General features: G+C 38.1%; 4 protein-coding genes across 6 annotated transcripts in view; 3 read left to right on the forward strand and 1 right to left on the reverse strand.

The window, feature by feature from the left end:
- Positions 1-5,401: 5,401 nt before the first annotated feature.
- Positions 5,402-7,393, forward strand: LOC147763202 (uncharacterized). Its single transcript, XM_087008777.1, has 4 exons — positions 5,402-5,561; positions 5,942-6,119; positions 6,317-6,347; positions 6,713-7,393. The coding sequence occupies exons 1-4, from the start codon at positions 5,402-5,404 to the stop codon at positions 7,028-7,030; spliced, it is 687 nt and encodes a 228-aa protein (XP_086864903.1). The 3' UTR covers positions 7,031-7,393.
- A 5,198-nt stretch (positions 7,394-12,591) lies between these two features.
- Positions 12,592-14,262, forward strand: LOC147763203 (uncharacterized). The gene is made up of 4 exons (XM_087008778.1): positions 12,592-12,881; positions 13,300-13,480; positions 13,711-13,745; positions 14,000-14,262. Exons 1-4 carry the CDS (start codon positions 12,773-12,775, stop codon positions 14,260-14,262), a joined length of 588 nt encoding a protein of 195 aa, XP_086864904.1. The 5' UTR covers positions 12,592-12,772.
- Positions 14,263-14,467: 205 nt separating this feature from the next.
- On the forward strand, positions 14,468-15,387 carry LOC106175282 (uncharacterized). The gene is made up of 3 exons (XM_087008564.1): positions 14,468-14,523; positions 14,712-14,742; positions 14,936-15,387. The coding sequence occupies exons 1-3, from the start codon at positions 14,492-14,494 to the stop codon at positions 15,269-15,271; spliced, it is 399 nt and encodes a 132-aa protein (XP_086864690.1). The 5' UTR covers positions 14,468-14,491; the 3' UTR covers positions 15,272-15,387.
- Positions 15,388-17,405: 2,018 nt separating this feature from the next.
- Positions 17,406-23,774, reverse strand: part of LOC106175259 (glycine receptor subunit alpha-2) — a 37,760-nt gene continuing 31,391 nt past the window's right edge. For all 3 annotated transcript variants that reach the window (XM_087008566.1, XM_087008567.1, XM_087008565.1), the window contains exons 7-11: positions 23,056-23,138; positions 22,615-22,755; positions 21,055-21,269; positions 19,206-19,337; positions 17,406-18,725 (exon numbers count right to left, since the gene is read on the reverse strand). In XM_087008566.1, coding sequence (XP_086864692.1) covers positions 18,450-18,725; positions 19,206-19,337; positions 21,055-21,269; positions 22,615-22,755; positions 23,056-23,138 — 847 coding nt within the window. In that variant the 3' untranslated portion in view covers positions 17,406-18,449. The remainder of the gene's footprint in view (positions 18,726-19,205; positions 19,338-21,054; positions 21,270-22,614; positions 22,756-23,055; positions 23,139-23,774) is intronic.

Genomic DNA, 23,774 nt, shown 5'->3' on the forward strand with positions numbered 1-23,774 from the left:
CACCACTATCCTCAACAAGAAAATCCGTCACATATCCAAACAGGAAACGCAGCCCGATTGTTTAGTTCCAGAGTCAGTTTGTGAGGAAAAGCTACAGAAGAAACCATACCTGTGGTATCATCTCAAAAGGTATCCGTACAATTTTGGTGCCCCTTGTAGAGTGGACGAGGGACCGTTTCTACTTGTCCTAGTTATATCTGATCCTCGAGATTTTCAGTCCAGACTGACGTTTAGAAAAACTTGTGGAAGTGTTCCGGAATACTTGGGGCAACCAATTAAAACCGTCTTCTTTGTAGGGAATTCAAAATTGCCACACGTTGAGGAAAAAATCGTAAAAGAAAGCGAGCAGTTTGGAGATCTAGTTAAAGTCGATTTTGTTGACACGTACAAGAATTACACATTGAAATCTATTCTCGCCCTTCGCTGGGTAGCAGAGTACTGTCCTAGGACTCGTTTTGTCGTAAAATGTGGACATGACGTCACCGTTAACTATAGAGGCGTCATACGGTACCTGACACGTCTTCCGGCCAATAATTCTGGGAAACTATTTGTTGGTTTTCTTTATGCTAATGGACCTGTACGTCGCAATTCACGCAGTAAGTACTTCCAGACCCGAGAGGAGTACAGTGACAGGAAATACCCACCTTATGTGGCTGGATTCGCATCGCTTCTTTCCTATGACGTCATCAAACTTCTTCACTCAGCGTCGTTATGGAAACACCTTTTCATGGAAGATGTCTTTTTATCTGTCCTGGCACATGAAAATCACGTCAGACTTGAACATAATTCGGCCTTTATGAGTGAATCACGACGTTTTAACTTCAGTGATCTTTGCCGTGTGCGTAATATGTTGGCAATTCACAAAAAACCTAATGCGAGGATTTGTGACCTTTATAAAGACAAAGATAAAGCCTGCACACATTGAAATACAAGAGTGAGGAATGGTAAAAGAAAACAGCCAGTTTGGAGAGCTTATTAAGATGTATTTATTGGACACATACAAAAATTATACAATGAAAGATATTGTCGTGCTTAGTTGGGTAGGAGAACATTGTTCTATACCCGCAGTAAAAACTTTCAGACACAAGAGGAATCGCATCTTTCCTCTCATATGACATCATTAAACGTCTATAAGCGGTTGTTATGGGAACACCATTTCACAGACTAGTTTTTCTAGTATTTTTATGGAAGATGTGAACATAAAGACGAAGGTTTAGCATATAGCTGTGAACACATTTGTTTTGAATATATTTGTACTATGAAAAAGCACACCCCGAGTCTTTAATATTCTGTACATGGACGCTTGGGCCACGCCTTAACCACATGAATATGTCTAGGTAATGCACAAGTATTACAAGAACGGAAATATAGTTGCGATGATTCTGTCGGCTTGAGGAAAATTGCCCCAGATTTTTTCAACATGAAGGTCGTTATCGAGGAGACTCCAAAGCAGTAAATGGATTGGGGATCATCAGCGTTAGATAAAAACAAGACTTGCGACATTGTGTGATGTCATTCGAGATTACAAAACGTTTAAGAAACCGCGTAAGTGTTAAACCATCTGTGCGTCGAAGTTGAAATTTAAGGATTATCGTCTTACACTGAAAGCAATGTATTATTAACACGCACAACATAATGAATTCGTACGGTTGAACAGACAGATATTCGACGAAATTTAGGAAAGAACAACCAGAAAAGCATCCATGGATAAATTCTTTGAGCTGTTATACGTCGCCGCTCCACACTGGCTTATCTGCCTTTATTTCCGACCCCACTCGCTTCCAAATCCCGCAAAATCTCTTTTGAAATAAATCATAAACAATGGCGATAAAGTAGTTTCAAATGAAGTTGTCTATAAACTATACATTTACTGGGCCATGAGAGGGATTCTAAAAAAAGTATTCCGTTTGCAGCTAAAATTTCTAATTTTAAGCCTTATTCTTTTATTTGGACCTCTAATAAGCTAATTGCATTCCTTCTCACAAGGGCATGTTTAAGTTTGTGACAATATATTGATGTGGGCTCTAAATGGGAATGGTTAATTACCTCCGCCAAGGAGGTTATGTTTTCACCCCTGTTTGTCTGTCTGTCTGTTTGTTTGTCATCAACATAACTCAAAAAGTTGTGAACCAATTTTGATGAAATTTTCAGGGTAGGTGGGAAATGGGTTAACTTAGAAGTGATTTTGGTGGTGATCCGGTTCAATAATAATCAATAATAATAATAAATTGCTGCCTTGGAGTGCTTTTCTAGTTATCTCTTTTTATCTTAAAAACTTAGGCGTGAGTATTTTAATAAAAAGGCAATAATAACCAGTTTAGCTGCATTTAGTTGCGTTACCGTAATTTGTCAGCTCTAAGGTTGCTCTTGGGCTACATAAACAAAATTCGATTCTACACACATTTAACAAAGTCAGCTTTCACCAGTTCATAAGTACTGCATAAAAGTTTGTCAAATGGGCATGTGCTTCCTTGCATTTACTGACCCTCTTTGAATCCTACGCAGCAAGGAGATACATAGACTACATGTACATTCAGATTTACACATCACATTTTAATTTTCAGTATTCGTATGCATATGCTTCTGTTGGTGGCAAGAAAGCTGAGATGGATTCAGGAGAACAGAACAAGAAACAAAAACCAGGAGCCTTTGAGATCCAGCAGATGTATTAGAATGATATAAACTAACCATATAGACAACAGTGCCCATATTAGCCATAAGGATTTGTTAATGTACACACCAAAGACTTATTTTTATGTAGGGAAAATACTTTTTTTCTGAAAAATAGATGTCTAGATCATGGTTATACGAATGCTAGGTCGTTGTTATTATAAAACTAACCCATCAGATGTTTTTGGGAGGGGGGTTAAAACTCTGAACTTTTCTTCGCCAGACAGTAGCCTACAACTCTAGCTATAGCCAATAGTCAACGAGATTAGAAATGCTTAAACATTTTAGACATCACACAGACTTCCTCAATGAACTGATCGTCAAATCTAGGTCATTTTGCCGATAGAAACGATTAAGGACCAAATGTAAGTGATAAGGAAATGAAAAAGTGGTCTTTAAATGTAGTGTGTAATGTTTTTTTAATAAAGATTGTGTGAATTAATGTCAAGATAATTTGATATTTGACCGTAATATACGACATTTCTGTTCAAATATTCAGAAATAGGAGATATTTATTCCTAGTTTATATAAATAAACGTATAATCCTGTATATTAATTCAAGATTAAGAGATGGAATGGTCGCTCAGTGGTTCAACTGTACCCCAGATTACGTGATTCCAATTTGTGTGCGGAATTATTTAAGCTGTGCACTTAGAATTTACACAACTGAAGTTCAGCTTTGGCAGAACAACAAATTGATTTTTTTCTTTTTTTTAACAACACGTTATATTGAAGTACTTTATTCACAGGGTAAATATTTTTGTTAGCGGACCTAAAAGATCAGGAACGAAGGGGGGCACTACCTTTACCAAAAGTGAAAAAAGTAAATACACACTGAGACACATAATGCCTTCTTCATAATAGCCTTACTTACGCTCGATGAACTTTGTGTGCCCCTCCCCACACCTCCGATTTTTTATATTTTAGCATCATTACACATGTATTGCGAGTTTCCAGACATCATCAAGCATGTCTGATATGGTTTCATTTGTCATAATTCTGACTTAAGTTGAGGCAAAATAACTAAATGCAGATAACCCTTCTCTTTGTTCTCTTTAAACGTTTTACTTATGGATAACGTCATTTCCATTCGCTCGTGCTCAAAAGAAATTATATGTATAAAGCAGGGGAAGGATTTTTCAGTACTTTATCAGCTCCGTTAAGATATGCTTCGCTCTTGATAATCATTTCTTAGGCCGCATTCACAACAGCGGACTAACTAATCCGAGGGTCAAATATGGCTACCCAGTTCAGTGTCTATTAGCGGATATTAGACGGCAAACTTTGACGTCTGTCGTCATATTTGACCTTCGGACTAGTTAGTCCCTATAATTAATGAACCTTTGTCTGCTCAGTACAGTGGACATTGCTAAAGTGCAAATATTTTCTTTCTTAAACCTACTAATGTACCACAGAAACCCAAACGCAATAGACAGGTAATGGAAAAACCTACAGTACAGGAATGGACATTAAAATGTAGAAATATGATGCATTAAAATACATTGTCCTGTTTAATAGCAAAGTTCACATTTGGAAGGAGTACCCAGCATGCATGTCCCTAGAAAACTAAACTTGAGAGATCCTCTGGTCAGAGACCAGAGAGCGTGGGAGCAATGATGCAGAACCACACTGGAAGGAGAGAGCACACCGAGATAATTCGGTTTAACGTGACAGCGAGAGTCCCCCAAGATAAAGAGTTCGCTTTCCATTCATTTGTGCAGGTAAGCCGCTCTCTAGATTTTGTCTCACTTAGGTCAGGCTAACCCAAGCCATTATAACTAAATGGAGGGTGGACTTTCTGTTACACGGACCCTCAGTTTTGATGCACTGATGCACCTCTGTGACTGATGGATGAAGATGTTGAGCTGGTTGAGTACCCAACTCATAGATTGTTTTAACGTTATCAGGTTGACCTAAGAATGTACATTGTTCCTGTTGATAATATGTATTGTACCTGTTGATACTATGGCGGCTATCCATTTTTCATCTCATAAATATATGACAATAATGTCAGTGTATCGCCTTGGCATTCTTTGTTTATGTTTTATAGTGAACCATTGGGCGCCAGGAAGTAGTAAGTATTACATGGAATATAAAAGTAACTGAACTGGTGCAGGTCCACGTGTCTCTGTCAATGGTCTGCGATAGTTTGAATCATATCTTGTTTTTTAACTGCAATATAAATATCGCAGTGCATTATACATATCGTAGTGCAGTTATGTATTTTTCTCTATCCTTGCTCCTCTATAAGTGTGCTAGTTCACCTGTTACGGTGACGGCTCTGATGGCTCTACTCTTAACCTAAGATCAAAGTCGGTCCCTTGTCTCTAAATTGATACTGAGAGCCTCTGTTCTGGTCCTACACCTGTGACGTAACCCTTTGTTTGCGGCAGAAGAAGCCGTTTACCAGTTGCATTTATCGCTTTTCATCATCACTACCCTGCTCATGCCGAGGTGGCGCATAAGGCCTCCTCCTGAGCTTGCCTGTCTTGTCTGTCACTTTTACAATCATTTATTTTCACGAAAAGTGGCCTTGCCGTGTGGACAAATCGACGGATACTGCTTAGCAGAGTATGCATATGCTCCGAACCCTGCAGATTGCACCACGTTCTATCGGTGCGTCAATGGTAAATGGAGAATTATTGGCTGTATCCATGTATCCCCCGGCAGCTGTGGTACTCCTGTTGAATACTGTAGACGAGTCACTTGTCCAGAAACCACCTCGTCGACGATGACCACCCTTTCTTCAGATGTGTCTTTAATGATAAGGACTATTGAAACAACACCTGAAACAACACATACTGATAGGTGGAGTTCCAGAGACCAACGTGCCGCTACCACTACTCATACGGCTATTTCAACACATGGTGTGACGACTGGTATTACAGCTGGTGAGTTATTAAAATAATGATGGCAAGCTTAGATACAAGTTTCCTTTGCTTTTTTCTTGCGTCGCAATCATTCTTCCTTACTTTATCTTCGATGGAGCGTATTTACAGTAATACAATTTTAAACAGTATTTTCAAAATTAAATCATATAATAAGTATACGTTTCTTCAGGAATTTTGATTCTAAAATTGACTTTATTATAACTCCAAAAATATGAGGAGTTTTTAGATTGAAATGAGTTACTTAGAACGAGATTGTATATTCAGGGAATAGAGAACTTCTCAGTGTTGAAGAATACATGTACATGTAGCGTCATATCTTTCAAGTCCACGCTCCGCAGCTATATTTTCCTCATTGGACATAAAATCATGTTAACTTGCAGCTACCTCTACGGAACTACCCTCAACCACAGCATCCGGAAGCGGGTCAGTCTCTGAGAATTGCCTTACCCCTGGTGCTATATTAGCTGGCACTGTGACATCAGTAGCCTTGGCAATACTTAACATTATACAGTGTGCACTGCTTGTGATTCTGTGGCGGAGAGGAAAACGTACTGAAAGGTATAAGAGTGTTTTTGAAAAACTACTGCGATACTTAAAGTGCAAATGTTCAACGCACATACATCCTGTAGTTGCCCTACATCGTTGGGTGCCATGAGCTATATTATCGTACAATGAAATACAGGATTTCGTTTGAAAATAAGTACTATCCATTTAAATTGGTTCAAGTATGAAAGCCACTGTTATATTCATTTTAGATCAAATCAACCAATTCCATCAGTAGCAAAGGTAAGGATGTACAAACATTTTTAAGTGTTTTGATATTTATTCTTTACATGTGCGAGGGTAATAACTATAATGGTAAAAATGAGGTTTTAAGTAATGAAAACAAAATCAAAACTGTGAAAAAAAGCTTCATCGGATCTTAATTTTTGATAGTTAAAAAGTTCTCATTTATGATAGTTACAAAAATTTGAATCACCTGTAGACTTTTTTGTCTGTTCACTCGGACAGACATTGTCACATTTAAATTTACTATGAACAGACGAAACAGTCATCAGGTAAATCATATTTGTGGATCTATCATATATTAAATAAGTTCAACCCCTTTTCAAAATCTTGATTACTCTAGAATTTAATGCAACATTTATCAGGGACAACAAAGAACAACAGAACTCACACCCAATAAGCACCCCATGGCAAATGCAGATGCTTCCAGAAGTAACGGTGACAATTACATGGCTCTTGTCAAGAGCGAATGCATCGATGGATCAGCCATGAGCGACGGCAATGAAGGTAGAAATGGTTATCAAGAACTTCGCCCTGCTGAGCCGCCATCTAGTGACGCGTATTCGTATGCATTTGCTTCTGCTGGTGGCAGGAAACCCGAGATGAAATCAGGAGAGCAGAGCAAGAAACATAAATCGTACGTCTATGAGATGGAGCACATGTATTCGAATGATTTACACTAACCACGCTGGCAGCAGTAATCTACACAGGGGTTTGATAATGGAAATTTCAAAGATCATCTGAAAACTTTTTTTAAATAGACGTCTCTAGATGACAGGCCGTGGTTATTGTCAAACAAGCCCGTCAGCTTTTCCATTTTACCGATAGAAATGATTTAGGATAAAATTTGTGATAAGGAAGGAAAAGTGGTATTTAAATGAAGTGTTTTTTAAGAGTATTAGGATTCATGTCGAGATAATCTAATATTTCGCCGTAATGTCGAACATAAATCTATCTATTCAAATATTACGTAAAAAGGTTATATTAATTCTTACAGATATACTAGTATTACCCTGTTAAAAGAAAAAATAAAGATTATTAAGAGACGTAATGGTCGTTCAATTGGTTCAGTACATGTACTACTGGTCTCTTGCTAGATATATACATGTATATGCGGGATTAATTCACTAACATTAAACACAATTTCAGAACAATTGCGTCAGATCGATCAACTGATACCCAATTTATTTTTACTTGTTTATTGTTTAAATAAAGGTATTTTTTTACCAGAGCAGGAATTTTGTAGAGGATTGCGGATGGGGTGCGCTCGCTTACAAAAAGCAAATAAAGTGAAAAGACGCTAAGAGACACAAAGAACCAAACTCACAATACCTTCACCCATACAAGATAAACTCTTGGGCTCCCCCCCCCCCCCACACACACACACACAAACACACACATACGAACACGACCACACCTCTTGTCCCAGTGCACCATATATACAGTATAACTGACTCTCTTTATATATATATATATATAAACGATATCTGTGCTGTGTCGCGATTTACCGATATAAACAAGGTGCATATTGTCATATTTATCATTAAATTAAAGATATCGATATTACTCAAAATGCTCTTTTGAGGTAATGCACTTGCTCCCTAGGCACTTGATACTTCTGGATAACATTTTCCGTTTCTGTTTTTCTATTCCATTTTCTAAGAAGGAAAAAAACAAATTTTCGTATCATGAAGGATATGCTCAGGAATGTTTTGTATAATATCAAGAATGTATCACTGGGCTGTCCTGCATGCCCCTAGCTAGCTGTTACGTACGAATATTATCCAACGTATGGTGAAAGCAAAGCACTCCCAAGTCTTGAATTATTCGTGAAATTGTCATGGGTAATGGTGGTTCATTGAAGTGATCGACATTTTCATATTGTTTATTTATTTATAAATCTCTATAAGTCCGTTTTCATGCTGCGGAGTGGATGTCATGGCGAAAAAAGGGCTGGGTTTCGTTTTCTTCACAGCCAGTGCGGCTCTGCTCATTCTGATGGTAACTTTCACCAATATCCTGAACAAGAAAAGGCGTCACATAATCAAACAAGAAACGCAACCCGATTGCTTAGTACCAGAGTCAGTTTGTGAGGAAAAGCTACAGAAGAAACCATACCTGTGGTATCATATCAAAAATTATCCGTACATTTTTGATGCCGCTTGTAGAGTGGACGAGGGACCGTTTCTACTTGTCCTAGTTATATCTGATCCTCGAGATTTTCAGTCCAGACTGACGTTTAGAAAAACTTGTGGAAGTGTTCCGGAATACTTGGGGCAACCAATTAAAACCGTCTTCTTTGTAGGGAATTCAAATTTGCCACACGTTGAGGAAAAAATCGTAAAGGAAAGCGAACAGTTTGGAGATCTAATTAAAGTCGATTTTGTTGACACGTACAAGAATTACACATTGAAATCTATTCTCGCCCTTCGATGGGTAGCAGAGTACTGTCCTAGGACTCGCTTTGTCGTAAAATGTGGACATGACGTCACCGTTAACTATAGAGGCGTCATACGGTACCTGACACGTCTTCCGGCCAATAATTCTGGGAAACTATTTGTTGGTTTTCTTTATGCTAATGGACCTGTACGTCGCAATTCACGCAGTAAGTACTTCCAGACCCGAGAGGAGTTCAGTGACAGGAAATACCCACCTTATGTGGCTGGATTCGCATCGCTTCTTTCCTATGACGTCATCGAACTTCTTCACTCAGCGTCGTTATGGAAACACCTTTTCATGGAAGACGTCTTTTTATCTGTCCTGGCACATGAAAATCACGTCAGACTTGAACATAATTCGGCCTTTATGAGTGAATCACGACGTTTTAACTTCAGTGATCTTTGCCGTGTGCGTAATATGTTGGCAATTCACAAAAAACCTAATGCGAGGATTTGTGACCTTTATAAAGACGAAGATAAAGCCTGCACACATTGAAATACAAGAGTGAGGAATGGTAAAAGAAAACAGCCAGTTTGGAGAGCTTATTAAGATGTATTTATTGGACACATACAAAAATTATACATTGAAAGATATTGTCGTGCTTAGTTGGGTAGGAGAACATTGTTCTATACCCGCAGTAAAAACTTTCAGACACAAGAGGAATCGCATCTTTCCTCTCATATGACATCATTAAACGTCTATAAGCGGTTGTTATGGGAACACCATTTCACAGACTAGTTTTTCTAGTATTTTTATGGAAGATGTAAACATAAAGACGAAGGTTTAGCATATAGCTGTGAACACATTTGTTTTGAATATATTTGTACTATGAAAAAGCACACCCCGAGTCTTTAATATTCTGTACATGGACGCTTGGGCCACGCCTTAACCACATGAATATGTCTAGGTAATGCACAAGTATTACAAGAACGGAAATATAGTTGCGATGATTCTGTCGGCTTGAGGAAAATTGCCCCAGATTTTTTCAACATGAAGGTCGTTATCGAGGAGACTCCAAAGCAGTAAATGGATTTGGGATCATCAGCTTTAGATAAAAACAAGACTTGCGACATGTGTGATGTCATTCGAAATTACAAAACGTTTAAGAAACCGCGTAAGTGTTAAACCATCTGTGCGTCGATGTTGAAATTTAAGGATTATCGTCTTACACTGAAAGCAATGTATTATTGACACGCACAACATAATGAATTCGTACAGTTATTGAACAGACAGATATTCGCCGGAATTTAGGAAAGAACAACCAAAAAAGCATCCATGGATAAATTATCTGAGCTGTTATACGTCGCCGCTCCGCACAGGCTAATCTGCCCTCATTTCCGACTCCACCAGCTTCCAAATCCCGCAAAACCTCTTTGAAATAAATTATAAACAATGGCGATAAAGTAGTTTCAAGTCAAGTTTCCTATATACTGGACTATGAGAGGGATTGTAAAAAAAGTATGCAGTTTTCAGCTAAAATTTCCAATTTTATGCCTTATTCGTTTATTTAACCTCTAATAAGCTAATTGCATTCCTTCTCAAAAGGGCATGTTTAAGTTTGTAACAATATATTGATGTGGGCTCTAGATGGGAATGGTTAATTATCTCTTTTTCTCTTAAAAACTGAGACGTGAGTATTTTTTATAAAAAAAAGGCAATATAAACCAGTTTAGGTGCTTCTCGTTGCATTACCGTTTGTTTGTCAGCTCTTAGGTTGCTCTTGGACTCCCTACACAACATTTGATTCTACACACTTTTAACAAAGTCAGCTTTCGCCAGTTAATAAGTACTGCATGAAAATTTGTCAAATGGGCATGTGCTCCCTTGCATTTGCTGCCCCTCTCTGACCTAGATTCCCAGCTGTATTAATACGCAGCTAGGAGTTATTTAGACTATACACATTGGATTTACACATTGCAATAGCTGGGTCAGTCCAACTGTGCGAGAGATTCTCCTTCAAGTGCAATCAGTGTATTAAACTTAATTGTCTAACAGGCCTTCTTGAGGAGTTACGGGTGATTAAGTATCCTGTGCTGATTAAGGTGATCCCACCGATGGTACTTAAGCGAGAATCCCACGCAGAGTTGGATCGAACAAGCTAGTACCACGTGCGAATCTGAATGCGTCCATAATATACTTGTCGGATATTAGTGCCTTTTAGTTTTACATGTCTGTAGTGCAATTATAACGTGGAAACAAGTTCCTTTCAATATAATTTCACCATTGCTTGGAACCTGGCTTGTTTGAGTACAGTCATCCACTGGTTTAATGAGAGTTTAGACATACCTCCACCAATCGTCTGGCTACAGGATCTGTCAGAAGACCGCTGTCATAGAGGACCGCTGCAGAGAAGACCGCTGTCGCCAAGGGCCGCTGAGAAGACCGCTGTCGTCGAGGGCCGCTGAGAAGACAGCTGTCGCTGAAAAAACTGCTGAGTGAACTGTCGCTGACAAGTCCTACATTTGTAAGCTCAGCATCCAGCCCATACAACAGACGTCGCCGTCATTCTTCCCACAGACAGCTTGAAGTGTGCTTCCTCTTCACACAACGCTATGCCTCATCTGCAACTTTCAGCATCGCTGCAGCGCAGCGATGATCCAACGCCTCAATTTAACAAGGACGCTGAATGTGATCATGAGTCTGAAAACGAAGATACAGAGAGTGGGCTTGGGTTGACTGGCAGCGCCTTTCCTCTGCAACTGCATCAGCATGAGGGTCAACAGTTCTGTCGGCGTGGACAACGCAGAGTTCTTGATTCAGTTTCAGTTTTTTGTTTAAATAAAGGTATTTTATGACCAGAGCAGGTATTTTGCAGAGGAACGCGGATGTCATGAAAATGGAAGAAAAGATGTCATGAGACGCATAGAACCATGCTCATAATACACACACCCATGCACAATGAACATCTGGGGTCATTCCCCCCCCCCCCCCCAACTGACCTCCACCCCTTGTCTCAGTGCACCATACATGTACACACATCCACCTGCCTCAGTACTTGAGCGTTGCAGTACCATTTCGTGATAGTTTATTCACGGATCTAGAAGACCGGATAGGGAGGCACACGCTCCATTTTTTCCAAAAAGAAACTTGATTTAGTAATTCTCCAGCAGTGCAATAATTGAGCCCGGGGACGGGTTGAAATCATTCACATGATATCACTGTCTATAGGCTAGGAAGAAAATACCATGGATGAAGATGTTGTTGAGTATCCGGTTTATTTTTAGTTTCAACGTTATCAAGTTGACCTCTTTTTACTTCCTTGTTTTTTTCCGTATATTTGTACCTGTTAGTAACATGACGGTTACCTATGTGTCGTGTCCGTCATAAATATATTACAATGTCAGTGTATCACCTCGGCCTTTTTTGTTTGTTTTTTATCGTGAACCACTGGGCGCCAGGCTGCAGTAAGTATTACAGTGAATATAAATGTGTCTAGCTGTACACGTACCTGTTAAATACAGCATGTATGACTTAGCCAATGGTATGCATTGATTTAAACCGTGCATGTGCTGGTGCTTGAATAGAGTTGCGTTGCTAGTCATAATGCACTCAGTATAGTGCAGGGCCATTCCTTATAAAACTTAGTTGAACAAACAACAATAGGTAAACAGTTACTACTACAGATGTACGAGGTGAATCAAGCTTTATTTATTTTGCAGTGCCTATATCACTGTTGCATTTATCTTTTTTATTTTTATTTTATTTTATTTATTTATTTATTTTTATTTTATTTTATTTTTTGACAAGTGGCCTGGCCGTGTGGATATTATGCTGAGAACTGTTCAGAAGAAGAGCCATATGCTCCAAATCCTGCAGATTGCACACAGTATTATCGGTGCGCACACAACAAATGGACACTTTATCACTGTAGCAATATATCCCCTACCAGCTGCGGTATTCCAGTGGAATACTGTAAACGAGTTACTTGCCCAGAAACTACTTCGTCGACGACTTCTACCGTATTTCCGAGTGTACATGTATCTTTAATGACAAGAACTATAGAAACATTACGTACTGATAGGTCCAGTCCCAAATACCAACACACCTTTACCAGTCCTATTACAACAAATGGTGTGGCATCTGATACTGATGCTGGTACGTTATTAAAATAATAATAAGAAGCTTAATAAATGCAAGCATACTTTAACTTTACTTAAACTTTTTGATCCTGCATTGCAATATTTCTTACTTACTTTGTCACCGACGGAGCGCGTTATAACGTATTTCAAACATCATTTACAAATTTTAATAATGATTCTTAACATTATTATAACTTCAAACATGCATATATATATATATATATATATATATATATATATATATATATATATATATATATATATATATATATGGTGTATTTAATTCAGTTTAAAAAGGAGTTGTTTGAAACGAAATTTTACATATTCAGGAAAACGGGAAGTGACTTTCTCTGTGGAGATGAAAAGTACACGTGTACAAAATTCCCGGTCCACATTGTGTCAGGTACCAGTATAAAAACTCTGTATACTTTCAGTGACTTTTACAGAACCAACCTCAACGACAGAACCCAGAAGCGGGTCAGTTTCAGGAAATTCACTTACATTTACCCCTGGTATTGTAGCTGGTACCGTGACATCAGTGGTGCTGGCACTACTTAACATTATACAGTGTGTGCTGCTTGTGATTCTGTGGCGGAGAACTAAACGTACTGACAGGTAAAGAACCGTTTTTAAATAACTACTGTATTTTAGAAGTATTGCCTAAAGGAGTTTAGAATTCTATGTCCAACGTATTTCATACGTACATTTTATTATTTTATGCTGTCTTATAGCGGTGAGTGGCATATAATGGTAAAGTGTAATTGTGTTTGGTATGAAACAAAAAAACATATTCTCTTATATTGGTGTTAGAGTGTTTATTGAATCCACCGTTGTATTCAATATAGGTCTGATCAATCAATCAATCCACTCAGTAGGAAAGGTAAGATTCAAGATATTTTTTCTGGTTTCTAAATTCTATTTCCTAAAATAGTATTCTTCACATGAACGAGGCCTAGTCAATAACTGTTAAAAATATAAGAGTTTTTAGAAAAGAAAACAATTCAAGCTGTTTTCTGATTATTAAGCCCAACCTACTTCAATATCTTAATTACACGAGTATTTTAAATATCATTTATCAGGAACAAGCAACTACAACCGATTTCACATCCAATAAGCAACCCATGGCAAACACAGCTGCTTCCAGGAATTACGGCGACAATTACATGTTTCTTGTCAAAAGCGAATACATCGATGGATCAGCCACAAGCGACAGCAATGAAGATAGAAATGGTTATCAAGAACTTCGCTCTGCTGAAACGCAATTTAGTGACGAGTATTCATATGCATATGCTTCTGCTGGTGGCAGGAAAGCCAATGTAGAGCCAGGAGAACATGAAAAGAAACATAAGTCAGACGTCTATGAGTTACAACTTATGTATTCCAATGAATCACAGTAGCCACGCAGGCATTAATAACCTTTATAAGGATTTGATAATGAAAAGTTCAAATAATTTAATGAGACTTGACTTTAAATAACATTTAAGTGCAGATCTTCTGAAAACTTTTTTTCGGAAAATAGGTATCTCTAGCTTTTACGAATGACAGGCCATGGGTATTATACAACAAGCCCGAGTGTATGGATTCGTGTCGACATTCGTTGTCGTTGTACAGTGTGTTATATTTGCAATGGCAAAGAGGGAACAGGACAGCTCTGAGAGGTAATGTGTAATCGGTGAAAAATTACAAAAATGCTGTATGTCCAATTAGGATATGTTCACCCTATAGTACTGTAGAAACCTGGGTGTCGCATTAATGTAAAGTGCAGTAAAAACGGACTGTTTACTTAAATCACTTTAATTGTCAGAAAGAGATATCTTAAAGCTACAGTGTGTTTTTCCCACTGCAGGTCAGTTCAATCAAATCCAAGAGTAGCACAGGTAAAGATTTTGTTCTTGATTTTATCATGCTTGAGTAAGGAACTTAAACATGGAAATAACTATGAAGTGGTTGCAATGGTAAAATTATGAGAAAAATAAATGGTTTTACATATTTATGTCATATTCATGTTATTAATTAAATATTCTTTATCTATGTCCAACTTAGGCATTTTAAATGTAACATATTTATCAGGAACAACGAAGAACAGCAGATCTCACATCCAGTCAGCAGCCCATGGTAAACACAGGTGCTTCTGTGAGTCACGCCAACAATTACATGTCTCTTGTCAAAAGCGAATACATCGATGGATCCGCCATGAGCGAGGACAATGACGGTCGACCTGAGTATCTAGAACTTGGCGCTGCTGAGGCCCCATGGGCGCCGTTTGATGACGAGTATTCTTATGCATATTATACAGCTGCGGATGACGTGAACCCCGAGGGTGGATCTGAAGAGAAGGACACGAAACAAAACTCGGACGTCTGTGAGATGCAGCACGTTTATACGATTGATGTACATAACACGTAATCAAGTAGCAGTACCCTAATTCGTCATAGGGTTTGAGAGTGAACCTTACATAAACGACTGCGATTCTTTTGATTTGTTTAAAAAACACTGCTGAATATAAATATGTAGGTGAGTTATCCTTGCCTCAGTTTTTGGTCAATCATATTCAACAAAGCTGTGGTCAGCAAAAAAATATTTAATCAAGTGTATTTAAAATCAGGATTCTACAAAAAGAGAATGGATATTTTGCCATGGCAGTTACTATGAAAATGTTCTGGTCAAGTCTTAGACCTACTGTAGCCTTAGTTTTAAAGATATATACTATATCAGCGCCTCTATCATCCATGTCTTTTAAATAGCAACATCAGTACCTATACTATTCAGGCATGACGATCTGCACGGTATGTCGCAAAAAAAAGTTACAAAGCACGCGGTCGTGCTCTGAAGGACATAAATTGATCCCCTTATCGCCCAAAGTAAATAAGCATTGGTATACAGTAATACACGCTCAAGTTGCCTGAAACTGTTTTAGAGGAATTTGAATATTCATTTGTATCACCCAGTTTAAAGCAAATGATTTCATGTTGTTTTATCACTCATTGTTGTACGCGTTCCATCCTATTTATTATTATTGTTGTTGTTGTTGTTGTTGTTGTTGTTGTTGTTAGAATATAGGTGCCGCAAACCTGTAAGAATGATAGGGCTGTCGGACACATCTGGCTCTTTTTTGTCGGACATATCTGGCCGTATCTGGTCGTAGGACATATCTGGCCTGTCGGACATATCGGGTCGTCACAACTAAACATGTATATATCGTCAAAACAAACTTTTCATCATCTATTGCATTTTGCTGGAAAAGAAGTAACCAAAGTAAATCGTTTCTAGAGATTAATCATTTTTTCGCCTATAAGACGCATGGCGTATTGACCTTTTATCAAAAGACTTGATCACGTGGCTGACCCGTCAACACGAGACGACAAAGCTTGATTTTGACTAGCGGTGTCAGCGTTTCAGTTACTGAGCCGTTCAAAGAGCTTTTATATGAAGTTTAGTTTATTTTGAGACAGCACATTCATTAAAACCAGTTATATAGAGCACCGGTTATTTAATGTTTACGTCACTGTGATATCGCTGTAATGTTTTGAGCAACTGTACTTACATATATATTTCAGTAGGGAGACGATATTGTTTGTTGTAGAGGGGAATGTTTGTCTGCTGAACGCATAAAAGAAAAGTACTAGTGCACACACCGGTAATTAACCAATAAATTTGGGAATCTGATAAAAAATCAACCCTTGGTCCTGGTAAGGGGTAGGGGTTTTTAAAAGTCCACCGAGCAAGATTTCAAATTTAGATATCAAGAACACTGGATGGGGGAGAGGGGGCTTTTTTTCTGGTGAAATTTATCGCTCAGTGCCAAGCAACACAGCAACAGGTACACTGTTAGATATCTAAGTCTTATCGAAGGTCACACTGGGGCGTCTCCGTTGTCCATCGACCTTGGCCACTGCGTTACTTTATCTCTTAGGGCCAAAGAACCACCCAACGAAAATATCAGCAGATACGTTCCCTCTACCAGGGCTGCAGTTATTATTGTGGACATTTTCTCTCACAGTATGGAGCTGTCAATTTAACCAAAGATATACAGTATCTTAGGGTATATCTAAAGAAAAAAAAACAATCTGTGGCCCTGGTAAGGGTATTGGATAAACATCAGTTCGAGTTGACGAGCACTAAAGACTACTTCATATGAAAGAACCATGATGCTGCGCTATGGAGATTTTACTATAGCATAACATCACCACTGCTCACGTGGCATTGTTTGTGTGTGCGTGAGTAGATTACAAGGCGGATTATACATAAAGTTTGCATCTAAGGGTGCATGTGAACTGTCTTGAAAACTATAAAATTGGTCCTTTATGAAAGAGCTTTCTTATCCCCCATCCGCAATCCGTTTCTGTAAATAATAAATAATGCTATGTTATATTTGAAGCTCAATCACCTTATCAAAACGCTTCTTATTTTTAATCAACTTTTTTTACTATATTTAAATTAATTTCTTTCAACGGACTCAGTCGTGTCGACGGTATAAGAGACCTAGGGAAACTTAAAGGAATAACTCTGATTTTTTTTTTTTTTTTTTTTTTTTTTTGAAACCAAACACTATCACATTGTTTTTATTCCGTGTATATAAACATACCATTTACTCCCAACACAAGGCTTATATGTACAGAATAGCATATATAGTCCACTACAAAGTGAATGCATAAATAGTTAACGATACAATTACTTGCAGACGTGAATACTATTAAAGCACGTTCAATGCACAATAACAGAACTTATAAAAACGATACACATGTAAACATCACACACGTGTTCAAATGTCCCTTTACTTATACACGTAGATCAAGTCAGCCCCGGAAAACTAGCATCAATATAAGGCTGCATAAACATTACAAATTCTGTATCTATGGCTTGTCCTCAACAGAGTTTATTTCCTCCCTGTATCGCACTGTTGGAGTGCTGTTTTCAGGTCGCTCTTTGAGATACATCATGTCTCTGTAGGATACCTAACCTCCAATTTACACTCTTCAAGGGCTTTGAGGGTACATGTATGTTTATCGAATTCTTTTTTTCTGAACAATTACCAAATATGTCACTAATAGATGTTTTATTATACAAAGCAGTCACTATATGCACATTTATCAGATTTTGCTTCTTTTCTTTCTTATTGTGCTGTTTTGTCATCGGGTCTAACGGCAACTTTGATAATATTGTGTTCAGCGTTTGATTTTCTCATGCCTGAAGTGCGCTCTTGCCTGAAGTGAGCTCTTGCCTCACACCCAACACAATGCCTTTTCTCACCTAACACAATACTGAACATCAACAATGGGAACTGTGCATTCTTTACAAAAACATTACTATCAATTGTTTGTAATGGCCTTCCTCTTTTTCAGCCTTTATCAGCATAAATGTACACGAAAACATTTATAAGTCTGATGACACTGTTGACCACTTTGTCAACATAAAAACTCATGATAAATATACATATGTGATGACAGCGAAGCGCGATGTTCACGTAACTAATGCTTTATGGTTACTTATAATGATATTCATATACTGTGTGTTCATTACATGTACGTAGCATGACATGAGACAGAAGACAGTTCATTTTACAAAACACATCCCGACTTTATCTTTATCCGAGTTGCGGATCCACGTTAAAAGACACCTGAGTGTAGACACACCAGTAGATGAGATTAAAAATGGCGAAAATGACCGGGAAAATCACCCGGGAAATAACATCCAGTTTTTTATTTGGTTTCACTTTATGAAAGCGCTTGCATGAGTCTTTGGGAAGCATACTGCAGTTTGCTTGACATGTTCCGTCGGACTCACTGGCCCGAGAGGCGAAGGAGAAGCCACGGTTCAATCCCGAGTTTCCGTTACGCTTGGGCGAGCCGGCCTGGGGAGACTGAAATATTGAAAATACAATCAAATAATCTTGCGTCGTAGGTATGACATAACGTTCCATCATGGCATGTCTCAATAAAGTTGCGATTTAATTATTTTATCCCTGGCGTGACTCACGATATTAATTTGTTTAAGACGTTTGTGAGATTTCAGTAACGATCAGTTCTGGAAAAAAAGGGGGGGTTGCTACTTTTTCGGGGTGAAAATCTATTTTTTGTTGTTGTTTGGTTGTTCATATGAACATTTGAAATTTGAAAACATTTTGTTTGTCTGTGCAAAGACATTGAGAATCAAAATAACATTAAAACAAGCTTAAGGTTTGCAAACATACCTGTATTTCACTCTGTGTACACTATTCTTTATGAAGATATAAAACAAACAATAAAAGAACAACAGATAAATATCTTTAAAAAACTATGCAGAACGTGGTTAAACACCGTAAATAGTACCCAAATAAACACAAACAGAGACTGATACACACCGGAAGCTCTATAGTTTGAGTCACGTGGTTCCTCCTGTACAAAGTGTGAGCAACTGCAAACTCTAAAAGGGCGGAGAACGTGAAACAAAGACACGTAGCCATCCAGACGTCAATGGCTTTGACGTAGGAAATCTGAAAGTGAGAAAACAAAGACCGCTGAAAGCAATAGATACATATATAGGTAACCGTTCACCTAGCATAAACCTAATTATATGAATGTAGAAGGAAATGCTGAAATAGTGAAATGTGCCCAAATTTCTTTTTGGTAATCGATGGACATCGTTTTCAATTATATTTTTCACGCAAGACGAGTAATTTTTTTATCATTCACACTCCATCATAAGGAAAGGGAGAGCAATAAATTGCATTGGTGGACAACAGCATCAGCACACAGTCCCAGCAGAAATGGAAAGAAACTATGATGTACGATTCAACTATAATCGTCATTCATCACTCCATTAATGCTATAATAGCATCCCTTCTGCGGTATACTGTCTATTTCAACATCTATGCAGATCGATTTTCGGATTCGAGTCGGATATGGGGTTACAGTTTCAATTAAGCATTATATTTCAGGGCTTTCAGACGACTTCAAGGCATCGATCTGTCGGGGAAAAAAATATCAAGTTGACGAGATCAGCCTCCTTTATCATTTTTGAGGACAACGCGAACTGACAAAAGAACCCTCCAGATGCACATGGCGTTTGACGTTTTAATTGAGCGCACTGATTCATGTCCTTTTACCTTATTTTCGTATCACTGCTTTGCTTAAATTTTCAATTAAAGCGTTCGTTTATTCAGTCCCTAAGGCCTAATTATTGACCGTCCTGCCTAGTTATTCCTATTTTTATAACGGATTTCTACTTCTTTAACTCCCCCAAGTTAACTAAAAATGGAGTGAATTTCAGACACGGAATTTACCCATTGGAAGCGTCATGATCTCCACGGCTGAAACGCGACCTTATTTAATCAACGGGTATTAATTCGGAATCTGGTCAAAATCCAGAAAATTATTGCTTTCTTCTGGGACCTTTAGCAGAGGTTCAGTGCTATCACTACCTATAAACATTCATTCTGCAATTGTATTTCTATGCCCATCAAAATGATTCCGTATGTATATATGCCAATATGCTAACCTTTTGATATTTTGTTAAAGATACAATGAATGAAGAATTAGGGGTGATATAAATAATTTCCTGAAACGCATACTCTGACTGTAGCCTATATACTAGTATTACACGTAACAGGACAATATTTCAAGATAAAGAGACGTCGTTCGTGCAGGGAACCAATGCCTTTTCCATACAGTTTTTTCTCGACAGACCCCCTCTCTTCAACAAACGTAAAAATAACCAAAAAGTGCTTGTTCTGCAAAGACACACTAAAGGTTTGTTGAACAGGACTTCTTTAAATCGAAATTATGTTTTACCACTGTCTTCAGAAAACCTGCAGAGAAAGATCCAATTACCATTAAGTGGTAATGGCACGTGCTGGACCTATTCCGCGTCTTACGTTTGACTGAATACAGCTTATGGCTATATAGACAATTCCTTCGGGAATGCCCTTACACTTTATCTATATGTACTGAGAATCTTAAATATAATGCGTCTCGACCGCCTCGTGTACTTTATGTGTAGTTATAGCTTCTTTTTGGCTGCTAGGTATTGCGGTCCCATCATTAGTTTACCTGGATATCACTTATAGTACGCACAGCCCCAAGATCAAACCGACAACAGGACTATGATATATCACCTAGTTAAGAATAAAAAACAATAACGATGCCAATTCTAAGATGCTATCAGCAAATGGTCAATGACCGCAGCGTTATGTGCGTATAATTCATAATTACCTTCGGAAGTGTCTGGTTCACTGATGCATTCTGGGTACTCAGGGTCAAGATGGAGAGAACGCCGAGAGAGATCCTGGCGGCCACGGCGTTCACGTCCAGCCAGAAGGACACCCAGGACAGAATGACCACCAGGACAGACGGGATGTAGATCTGGCTCAAGTAGTAGCCCAGCTTGCGTTCCAGGGCGAATTTGACGTACAAACACGCGTAACTACCTGTAAATAAAAACCGAATCAGTTCGCTGTTGTATGCAATTAATATATGTGTGTGGTGCATTTAAAAATGCCATATTTTGAAAGCGCCAGTGGAATTTATTAAGACCTAGCTTTGTGTGATAAAAACTACTTTCTTTTAAATGCGTCTGATTATGAAGTATTTTTTTCTTATCGATTACATAACGTACGTTAATGCATAATGTATAATGTTTTGATTTCTTATTCATTCACGTGAGTTTTACAATATAGATGTATGGTAAAACATTATTTGGTAGCGTGGGGTACCTTCAAAAGCAATGAAAAAATGCTTGAAGACATGTACAGCACTTTCTCTGGAACAGGGACGAACAGGCAGAATCGCATGCAGTGAGGAATGCCAGACGTTATGTATAGACGTGAAAGTCATTTGTAAGACGGGCACTTTTTTGATTGAATAAGGTTAACAGAAACTCCAGTCAATATTTTACAAAATGTAATCTGCCAGAACATCTCCACAATAAAGACCCGTGTGTCAAAAACATCAGTTCCTTGCTGATATACGCCCCGGAGAGACACGTACATACCATGCCTTTGTCATATTACCTCAGATTTAATACAAAATCGTCAATATTTACGATATTGCCCTTAGGATAAGGAATCAATACATACATGTAATCGCACCAGATTACTGGTAAAGGTTGGTTAATCCTGCATGTTTCACTTGCAAACATTTCCCACTAGTGCAAACCGGAGCACCGCTTGACGCAGTCAATGAGAGCGATAAGACGGTGAGCAGCATGTATTACGGGAAGATGCCGACCACAGAGCACCTTGGGGTAAAATGTACAACACCGTCTGCCATATTGCATAAGAACATATACAGCACAGATATCCCTTCTGGGATTGACTTGCACAAAACCATTTAGAAGGGGGAATTTTGAGTATTGTAATACAATCAGGTGGTCAAATTAGATGTTTAATACTTTAATTTCAGTACTTTTATTTCGAATGTGGATAGTTTGAAAGTACATTCCAATCATAACTTGATAATAACGTAGATTTCTTCATGTGCACTGTGAGTTTCATTTTCTTCTAAATAACCTTAACGTGTACTGAAATGCACTTCTTTAATTGGGGTGCAACAGGTCGTATTTTCGATTTTTCTTCCCAAGTAATCACTGCAATTCAAATTAGTGAGTTTCCTACAACTATTGGCCAAATCAATATAAATTAAAGGTAGCCGGTAGCCTAGTGAATGACTGGGAAGTGTATATTTACTGGGATTTTTTTTTATTATGCGGTATCGCTTTTGCCAACAACGGTTTGCAAAGTTCGAAACGAAACGTTCTAGGAGGGGGAAGTTTACCAGTAAAATAACCACTGTTGCAGGCGCCGTGCCGAAGGTCGTCTTTCTTTAAGTCAAACTGCGGAAGCTCCAGATCTTCTTCGATTGTGACTCCGTCTACGTCCTTCCATCGAAACACCAGCTCTTCCATTGTGTGGGCATCTGGACAGAAATGTTAAGTCTCTATCACAACAGCGTTTCACACAACTGTTTAAATGTACACTTATGGTACATATATATATATCGAAACGTGTATATATTAAGAGTTTTTCTGACATACAAGTGGGTTCAGTAATAATTATTTGCGGCAATTATTTAGGTTAGATACAAAATCGCTTTACATGTACGCAAACATATCATATCAAAAAATAAATGTGAAATGTGAACACTAGTCTCCCAGCATATTCCGAATACAAATATCAAATATTTCATTGGAACACAGCATTAAGATAAACAACTTACAGCTAACAATCTGCAGGTAACAAGTCTGTTTGTCCATGGGGAAACTGTGATAAACCATCTTGCAGGAAGGGTACAGAGTCAGTCTGAAACACACGATTTGTCACAGCACCGTTGAAGAATGTCACTAAATGAACTCCATATATTTTTAATGACTGTATTCTTGAGTATTTGTTTGCAATCAGCGACTATTGTACGAAAAATACTTAAATGCTTTTGTGCATGTCAGTAATCTAAAACCATGAAAATAAATCACGGAAGTTGGGGTATTCGCTTTGACTGTAAGCTGATTAATTTATATACTAAGCATGTCAGGCAGCCGTTACAGCATAATGTAAAAGAGAGTAATCACCATTTGACTGAAGATATTGTTGATTTACAAACAAAAACATCGACTTTTTAGCCGAAAAGAGAACATTTTTGTTCGTTCACAAGTATCGTAGCGGCAAACAGAATTGACAATATGGTTTCAACAGATAATGAAACAACACGTAATCAACGATTAACAGAGCACAATCGGATATCCAGTTAGCTGATATTCAGAACGGAAAATGAAGATGCAGGGGAGATGATAAAACAAACTTTTCATGTGGTAATAAAACAATTCCTTTGGGAAGTAACTTGTTAGTATATTTGTGAATCAGATGCAGCTGCAAATTACCGCGTTCCTTTGAGAATAATCTGTTGCTGGTTATTATTTTGGACTTCGCAAAAATAAGTGA

Source organism: Lingula anatina, chromosome 3 (assembly GCF_051362555.1).
Source record: "Lingula anatina isolate TDL-2025a chromosome 3, LinAna3.0, whole genome shotgun sequence".
Taxonomy (NCBI): domain Eukaryota; kingdom Metazoa; phylum Brachiopoda; class Lingulata; order Lingulida; family Lingulidae; genus Lingula; species Lingula anatina.